Here is a 9,489-nt window from a genome sequence, read left to right as displayed (position 1 = left end):
CCATATGATAGTTAATCATTTCCTGCAGGCTGTCTCCAAATTTGTCGAGGCACTCCTGCAAAAAAAGGTAAAGAGAACTGGCAGTGAATAGAAGCAGCTGCCCTTCATTCCCAGGGGTTCAACGGCTGAGAGAGAATCTCATTTAAGCCACCGAGGAGCCACTCCACCATTTGGCAAGGTGGCATTTCAGAAATGCCTGACAGTGAAGCCATAGGCTCCCTGTCCTTTCCAGTTTAGTGCTGAAATCAACATGTCAGCTGTCGCTTGTGTAGGCTGGTTACCCGTGCTTCCTAAATAACTCATGCTTACTGACCTAGATTCCAACAACCTTGCCAGCACTGTGGCTTCTTAAAAGTCCAGTTCTCCCTGCAAACAATGAATCTCACTCTGACCTTTCAGTATTGCGTATCAGATGGTCTCTACATTCCTCCAAAATTAAAATTCCATACTAAACAGCTACTTAAACAGTACAAGGGTCTTGGACATACGGTCCATTTGCGGTATCAGGAAGATTAAGACTGCCCAGCCCTCAGTGTGTCCCATGCTCCATCCCCCAGGATGACTTACCGAAATCATTTCATCCTTCTTGCACTGCTGTGACAAGTCCCGGACTCCGCTGACAAAGTGCTTGTTCGTGGTGATGTAGGCTTTGCCTGCTTCTATCATCCCACTGCATAGCTTTACCAGCTGCGCAAGGAGAGAGGCGTGAGCTGACCACATCAGACCCAACTGCAGCCAGGCAGGTTTTAATCTGCACCAACCCCACAGCCCAAGACCTTTAGAACCGGAGCCATTCGTGTTCCTGGTGTGGCTACATTAGCAATCCTGCCTGCACATGGCAGAAACAGGGATGCAAATCCCACTTCTCCGGTACGTCACGCTGTCAGGGTTTCGCTTGTCACTTAAGAACAACAGTTGCAGGCTGTCCCCTGGGGACAGATGAATCAGGGCAGCCCATTTTTTCCAGTGGGTTTCTACTGCTCGTTCTATCCTGAGGCATCAGGACTGCAATAAAAGGAACCTGATTACACAGACTGACTGGGGAGAGGTAAGACTCCTTGGTGCTGGGTGGAAGTGAAAAGCTGTCTAGAATCTCCCTGCTGGGAGCGTACTGCTCTTTGGGATTGTCAAGTCTCTGAACCCAGCTGGCTGTTCTGTATACTTGTGGAGCCTTGTTTTGCTCTTCCCTTGGAATGAAGGGAGCCAGCATTCAGCACTCTGATGGTTTTGTATCGTGTTGTCCTTAAACCAACTGACCAGGACTGTTTAAGCTGTGCCTGCTGCGTGCAGCCAGGGAAAAAAAAAATCTATGTTCCCTCACACGCAGGTTAAACCATCAGGATTTAGATATCTATGAATCAATTCCCACCATTCTGCAGCCCTGGGAAACTTTGCTGGGACACTGTAAGGGATCACAGCGTGTCTCTCTGGACTGCACGTGACTTAGCGCAGTCTTTCTGATAGACCTGGAAAGAGCTTTGTTTGGAGAAACATTAACAACTTTAAGCAAGCTACACACGCTCCGATTCTCACCGCCAGCCTTCTCAGAGTGAAGTTAACACTGAAGTCACCTGGAACTTGCAGCAAAATGGGCCAGCTTCCTCATTTTGGAATTAGTTTGCTGCAGCAGAGGTATACATCTCCAGACAGCCTTTATCCACTTCTGATAATTTAACAGCTGCAGGGAACATTCCCAGACTTCCTAGCCACAGCAAAGTGCCTTAGCATGCCTGGAACTGGCTGTAAAGACGGGAGCATTAGCTTAGCCAGAGTTCCTGGCCATTAGCCTATCTCCTTTCAGCCAAAGCTCCTTGTAAAAGGTTACACTAAACAACTTAAGATAAACCAAAGGCCCAAGGGATCTGCAACAGTAACAGCTGGCCACTGAGTAAAAATTTTTAATATTTTGTTTGGTTGGTTTTTGCTTATATCATCACTGTTCTAGGCTTTTCAACTAAGTTGAAAACTTTAGCTGCTGATAACAAACAACACTTGGATCTGAAGTTTTCCATTCTCAAAATCCAAGAGCTTTTTAGGGATATTAATCTTACTAATGAAAAATGGCTTTAGAAATCTTTCCCCATCAACCAGCCTCACCTACAGGCTGGGAATGAGCAGCTCTCAAGTCTGGCTCGATACCAAAGCCCCACTGAAGCATGATGTGCTGGTTTTGGCCTTGGTGCTCATTTATTTATGTAGCCACAAGGCTTTGGGGTCTAATCTATATGCATGTTTTGCAGAACAAGCTGGCTTGCCTCTATCTGCAGTTTTGTAAAAATATATCTGAGTATATCTGAATGTATAAATATATATGTAATACAAATATACAAATATAATATAAATATCATCACACGTGGTACATCTGTGTATATGTAGTATATACAGTCTTCACTCTTTCACACTCTCATCCTCTCCTGTCCACGTAACTTGACAGAAGAGCATTGGATGCTAGCAGGCTATCCCGTCCAAGCCCAGAGAAGAAAAGCAAACAGATGCAGTTCCTGTCACATCTGGAGCCCAGACGTACACTAGGCATTTGGACAGATCCTCTGGAAAGGAAATCCAGCCTATTCTGCAACGTGGCGGTTTCTAGCATACCTCTGTGCAAACACTTGTGGCCAAGGCTGTGTAGTAGCTGAAGGCCATTCGGCACAAGCACGCTCCCAAGGGGAGCAATGATGACTTTGCTGGTGGAGCACAGGGCAGAATGAAGGAAATCCCCCTGAAACAGAACCAAGCCCAAATCTCTTGTTCCCTTGAATGAATCATTGACACCACCCTTTACCTCCATTTCAAACAGGTGTGAAAAAGTTAACCGTTTATCAGCTAGGTGCTCAGGGGCACAGAAAAAGGCAGAGAAACATAGTCAGTCCTCGCCAGCTTGCTGCTCTTTAAAAACTAGTCATGACAGTTATTTGGGTACTACTGAACGACATTTACACCAAGCCCTGAAAAGGCTGCCCTGGGCTTCCACCCAGCCTGGACATGGGAGGGGAGCTGCGCCATCCAAGGCTGATTTTTCAGGGGGGTGACTGAACCTTGTCCCAAGTTACCCTCAGAGAATTAATTTGAACTCCAGCCTCACTTGCCTGATAAGCCTGTTGCTGACAGTAACTGAGCCAGCATTTTGCATGACCACTCATGTCTGCAACAGGCAGGGAAAATGATGTATGCAAACAGAATGAAATGTTGGCCCACTCTGCACTTCCAGAATATCACCCCATAACTGCTGTCAGGGGAAGAGCAAAACTGCATGAGACTATTGTTTTAAATGCAGTCCTCACCCAAAGGAGCTCAAATCAATTTGCAACAAAGCACTAACAATAAAAAGCTGAGAGCTCTGAACAGCTCTTGTACTTCCAGCCTACTCTCCTCACTCCAGGACTGTTCCTCACACCAAGTTGTCTAACTACAGGGGGCACTGGCAGCAGCAGTGCTAGAATCGCAGCGAGTTTCTCCCCACTTTCTTTTTCTTTAGAGCCTTAGTTTAGAGGAAAAGAGATAACCTAAACCCCTTTGCAGCTTTCACCAGTGAGACTAGTTAGCTTGTGCAGATCACCATTTCAAGCAGCTTGATTAGTAAATAGGTTTTATAGGACACAGCTTTGCCTAGGGCTTGTGACTTCAACAAAGCCCGTTTCTACATCAGACGCAGGAGTTTTATCCCTTGCTGGCTTTGGGAAATCTTGCAGACAAAAAGCCAGCAGCTCTTCTGGCTCCTCTTCTTCATTTTACTCTGTTCTCGCTTAGAAACAACTTGGCTGATGGCTCAGACATCAGGAGGAGTGGGGGTGGAAAAGCCGCCTTCCAACATAAAGCCTCTGACTTAGACCCAAACTACCAACTGGATGTAAAGAATCACCAGCATAAATGCAAAATGGCCAAACTGGTCCCTGAGAGGATACTTCCAGCGTCAGATTGCAGCTGTGGTGCACAGCCTGGCTGAACATCAGACAGCAACCACCACCATCAGTCTGAATCTGGTCCCTTGTTTACCTGCCAGTGTCTGAGCTGACGCAGCAGTGTGTGGACTGGTAAGGGCTCCGACCCCACACAGCTTAATATCACAAGCAAGATGGTGGAGAGGGGAAACAGCACCGAAATAACTTGCCAGAGCAGGAGAAGCAGTGTCAGTCCCCTGAGTTCCAGGGGCAGCACAAGAAGGCCATCATTCACCATTGGGAGCCCACCTGGACCTCTTGTCCTGACTCCTTTGGCAGTCACGAAGGAGCCCTGACAGGTCCCTTTCAGCAGAGGGACACGTGGCCCTGCGGACAAGCCCAGTGTCCGACACATCAGTTTCCTGACAGCCTGAGATGGGCTCACTTTTTAGAGGAGACCACTGGGGCCAAACTCCTAAGCAGGAACTCATCAGCCCCTCTTCAAACCAAGGCACCAGGCTGCCCCACCTTACCTTGTCAAGCTTTGCCTCTATCTCCACCACATCTGTTTCCACTTCATCAATGGTTGCCCTGTAACGACAACAGCAAAAAAAAATAATTAATTGATTGCTTTTGATGACTGGGAGAGAAGCCAGGAGGTCCCAGATGACTGAAGATCAGAGGGACTAAGGCATGTGTGCTGGTGGTGGGCAGGAGGAGGGATTCACGCTTCCCACTTTGGAGTTCCCCGCTGCTATGTAAACTCAGGACTGACTTACTCGGGAGAAGGATCGCACCTCATCAGGAATAAATTCCACAGGGCTGGGAAAAGAGACAGATATTATGCTATCTTCTGTCAGCGGCATGGGGAAATTCAGGTGTGCTGTGGCAGCCACACGCAGCAAACTCATTTAGTGGCCTTGTTCTGATTCTGCAGGCAACGTTGTTAATTGGCAGTAATGCCAACTGACACAGAAATAACCACTGTTACACCTTAGCTATCCAGTTGCATCCATCAACAACACAAATTGCTTACTTCAGTACCACCAAAAAACATTTTCTAGGCTATTACTGTGCCTGAAGTGCAGCCACATGGCAAATTATGTCTTTTTCACCTTAGGAACCATCACTCAAGCAGAAACACATCTTGGTCCTTTTGCGGTTGAACACCTTAAATCCCTTTCACACATGTGGGTCTTTGCTTGCATACGGATAAATCCGCTCCACGATTATCTGATCTGTTTTCTTTCCACATCACTGGACAGATATGACAGTAAGAGGCTATTAGAATCCAGCTGCAAAGGTCACCGGGCCTCCCTCACAAAATGAAATATTAACGTGACATCAGCCATTTCCAAGAGGCATTCCCGGGCTGAGGCACGTGGTATGAAATGCCTTTTTGGAGGCTGAAGTCCGACAGTAAGCCCTGTAAACCTGAGAGCATTCCCTTGCAGAGCTGCTCGCTGCTGTATGATGTCTACACTTGGACGGTCGTTTCTTTAACCACACACCTGGAAACGTGTTAAGCCCCACGCCACCCTTCTGCACCAAGGATATGCAATCCAAATCTCACTGCAAAGAGCTTCTTAAGTTGGTGAGCTTGTAATTTATGTTGGTTCCTGAAATACTACACTCAGGCTTTAAAAACATCCGGCACTGAACATGTGCCAGCTGAAAGAATAGGAGGGGAGAGATGTGACTTAAAGCCCCGTGAATCCATACTGCTATCTCAGCAAAAGGACAGGGCACCCACAAACCAAAGGGAGCAGCAAAAGTCCTGGAGGAACCGTTACCATACGTAGTAACTCCGTGCCACTCAGGCTCTTGGTGTCTTCAGTGAATAAGGGAATGATGAAGATAGTGACTGTCTTCACTAAGGGACATGTTTCTAAGAGAAGGAAGGATAAATTTAAGAAGGAAGCCCAACAGGTCACAAAGCTGGGGTCTAAATCTAAATTTCTGCCAAGCTGAGGAAGGGTTCAGGCCAACAACATGGTACTTGTATGCACCTTACAAAGACTACACATAACCAAAGCAGCACAGCGCACTCAGTAACATCTATTCTAAGCATTCTTCAATGGGAACAGGCATAATATTTTACACAGGTGAGTGCAGTCTCCATCTGTAAGCTATGAGACCACCAACGTTTGCTACAGTCCTGTGTAATCTGGGTGGAGCACGGAGGAGAGTCTATCCTCACACAGCACTGGCCTCAAAGAACGTGAGTCTCGTCTTGCTGAATCTAAATTGGCTGCATATTCAAGAACCATGATGGAACAGCTGGAACTTTCCTCCAGATACTCCTGTCTTCCCCTTCCACTTCTCTCTTGCTCCCAGATGATATCATTTACAAGCAGAGGAGTCTCTCCTCCATCAACGCCCCTTTCCATTAAAAATTCCTTCTAGCCTGTGGTTTGACCATGCTGCTCCCAGCCAGGGAGGGCAGAAGGGGGATGCTGGACACTTAGAGGCCACTTGTGACTCCACTGCTGCCCTTTCCTCATCTGGTTTCTTTTAATGTGTGACTCCGAAGAAAAAGGGGTAGGTTTACTGTTACTAAATGAGCTGCGATGTTCTTCAGCACCGAAACCCTGCCAGTGCTGTGCGAGGAAAGGATGTGTCCCTCCTCCCTCCATCCAAGAACTCTTGATGTCATCTCAGCAAACAATACTCCCTACATCTTAACGTAAGCAGAACATCAAATCCAGAGGAAACAGGCTAGGTTATTCATCACCACTATATATGGCAGAAGGCAGCCTGGAATCTGCTTTCATTCAAAAATACAGTACGCAAGAAAATACAACTACTGCCTGCAACTGGCTCCTCCACTTCCCGCCATGCGAGGAGAAATAATACTTATAAAAAAGCTGGCTGCCTGCTGAGCACTTTAAATGAAGCACATTTGTTACACCTTCCCTCGCCCCACACATCACTTCTTTCTCCCTAGGCCCTTAATAACCAGACAGCCTTCTCCTTGCCGGGACACCCGGCGTAAAAGATGGTGAGGCTGGAACTTCAGAGATTTCACCGACACTCTCCATCTCAAGCCAGCCCTAGCAAGCAAAACAGGAGGGCAGCCGAGCACTCTGCTTCTGCAGGGAGCAAGCCTTCGGCTCTCTGAAGTTGCAGTAATACAGCGTGGCTGCTCGGGAGTGTGCTTGATCCCTGGCCTCCTCCCGTATCTGCAAGGAAGCTGGCAAGAAACCAGGGCAGAGCAGGCAAGACAGCAAGAAAATCTTCATGTTCCAATTGACCTTTTTCATCTGCAGTTCCTTAAAACTGTAGATAGCTAGAGACTAAATCTGCAGCCACCATGGTGGGAGCAAGTCTTAACGTATAGGTCATATTTGTGCAGGAATACACTGAGACAACTCCCCAGCAAGGAATACTTCTGTGCAGAGTCCCAACTTCACTGCAGTTGCAGGGCTCTCAGTTTCCCTTATGCAAAGGAAGGGTACCGGTTGCTGCAGGTTTACAAGCAAGTATAGTTTTCTATAATAACAGCAGAAACACCAAGTATAGTGCATTTTTTTTTTTTTTTTTGCATTTTTGCGTTTTCAGGAACAAGCTCTGTCTTGGAATGATGCTGTAATGCTAGCCTTTGCTTTCTGCAAATAGCTCTCTGTTCCACCACAGGCACTTGGAAAGAAGGAAACGCAATAAGGACATTATGGACTAACACAGACCCATGTCCAACCCCAGCATTGCCACTACTGTCTTTCCAAGCCCTGGCCTGACTCAGGGACTCCTATAACGTGAAGCTGCAATGGTACTGATAGGTGGTGGCTTAGGTCCTACTACCCTAGAACCTACTAGAGAAAGAACCAGTCTGTTCACGGAAGCCATACAACCAGAAGAGATGCTGCAAACTCTAACAGAAGGGTCAGACAATAGATTGATGCCATTAGAGAATGAGGGACCCCTGCCTGAGCACAACAGACGTGTCGTACCCTATTTCCTTACTGTGTTGCAGTGCGCACCTGACCAGGCATCCCACTTTCCTTCTTCCTGCTTGTTCTGTGTACAACTGGTACCCATGCCACTGGGCAGCAAGGGGCTTGCCCAAAGAGAAATTAAAGGAACAGATCTTATTGCAAAGCTCCTTTGACAGTTCACAAAAGGTTATTTTGGAAGGTGTTTTTAACAGTGGTCTTTTCATTAGCTTGAAAATAGGAATTTCTTTACTTTTCAGTCCTGCTGCAGCATTCCTTTGAACAACATCCCAGCCAATAGGGAGGTTTCATAAAGTGGCTATTGACTTAATTCCAGATAAAGATATATATAAACAACTATTTTCTCCCTAATTAGAGAAAACTCAGGTGTCACTATGGCCATCTTCAGCACAAACACCACCCACAAGAGTATTTCAAAGCTTTGCAGTATTCTCAGTGTTCCTCATAAGCTTCAAAAGTGTCAACTTGCAAGTGTTGGAGGAAGACGTAAAAACTTAAGGCACCGCAGAAGGGAACAGGTGACTTCTAGAATAGTGGATGTTCTGTCAGTGTCCTGAAACACAGATAGACCAGGCGGCTGGTTACTGCAGTGTCAGCACAGCTAAATGACTTTGCCTTTCTGTAGCAGCGGCAGAAAACGCCATCGTGAAGATTTCAGTCCTCTGTGCCACAGCAACAACAGCCCAGGAACCTTCTCCAGCAGACTGAAAAATAAGTGCTGGTTGTCCTTTCTTTGCTTTCCTCCAACACTTCTTCCAAGCTCTTCCTCGAGCAGCCCTCTGGGAGCAGCCTCTAGAATCCAGGCAGGAATCTAAACTCCTTCACCCTCCCATCAAAATCCCAGATCAAAACAGAAATCCTGGTGACTCGCTATGAAAGTAAAGGCTCCCTTGTGCCCTGGGCTCTGGCCACCATCGATCTGCTACCAGCTCTTTGAAAACACAGCCAAAAAAGCAGCTTCTTTCTCTCTAATAACGCAGCGCTCAAGCTTTACTGCAACACATATGGCTGCCCTATACACATGGCAGCCTGGCTGTGCCAGGGGCAAAGCTTTTGAAAGAACTGGAATAATTAAAGAGTTTCTTTGAGGCAATTTTTTTCTCTTGCAGCTATTTTTGTTCTCTGGGTTTGGAAGTCGTGTGCCTTCATGCACTGCACTCTTATTGCCAGATTAAATTTTTCCACTTGGTTTCTTCATGCTTCTGATAGCTGGACATAATAACCAGCCTAAAAAAAAAAAAAAAGAGAGAGAGCTGGGATGTCTGGGGATGCTTTTCTTTTCAGGAAAGCTAGAGCAGCCATTGTTTAATCTTCAGACGTCAGCTAGAGGCCAGCCCAGCAAGGCCGTCTAGCAGCATATTTCCTGCCAGAAGGTGGAGAGAGCACCTATAATTTACTCCCCATTTTTATCATAACTTAAGAAAAGGAGTTGATATATTTGGACTCTGTGTGGAGGAGGAAGACATTTTGGTCTGGTATCCACTAAGGTATGAATACAATTGCCTATGGCATGAAATTTGACCTTTATTTTTGGTGTAGAGACTTGATATAAAAGGTTCCAAGCGTTTGATTTCAAGGACAGTGATCTCAGGGACCTATTCAGTTCCAGGACTGTAATGGAGTTCCAGCTTCATTACCGGAAGCAAGGATGATCA

At 46.5% G+C, this 9,489-nt stretch overlaps 1 protein-coding gene across 8 annotated transcripts in view; it reads right to left on the bottom strand.

Annotated features, from left to right (window-relative positions):
• The window catches only part of ACAP3 (ArfGAP with coiled-coil, ankyrin repeat and PH domains 3), a 95,423-nt gene that overhangs the window by 48,471 nt on the left and 37,463 nt on the right, over positions 1-9,489 (bottom strand). For all 8 annotated transcript variants that reach the window (XM_080379686.1, XM_080379685.1, XM_080379684.1 and 5 more), the window contains exons 2-4: positions 4,415-4,472; positions 568-687; positions 2-55 (exon numbers count right to left, since the gene is read on the bottom strand). In XM_080379686.1, coding sequence (XP_080235812.1) covers positions 2-55; positions 568-687; positions 4,415-4,472 — 232 coding nt within the window. The remainder of the gene's footprint in view (position 1; positions 56-567; positions 688-4,414; positions 4,473-9,489) is intronic.

Source organism: Falco punctatus (assembly GCF_963210335.1).
Source record: "Falco punctatus genome assembly, chromosome: 3".
Lineage (NCBI taxonomy): Eukaryota > Metazoa > Chordata > Aves > Falconiformes > Falconidae > Falco > Falco punctatus.
Note: the sequence above shows the minus strand (reverse complement) of the source record. Positions and strands in the feature narration are given on the sequence as shown.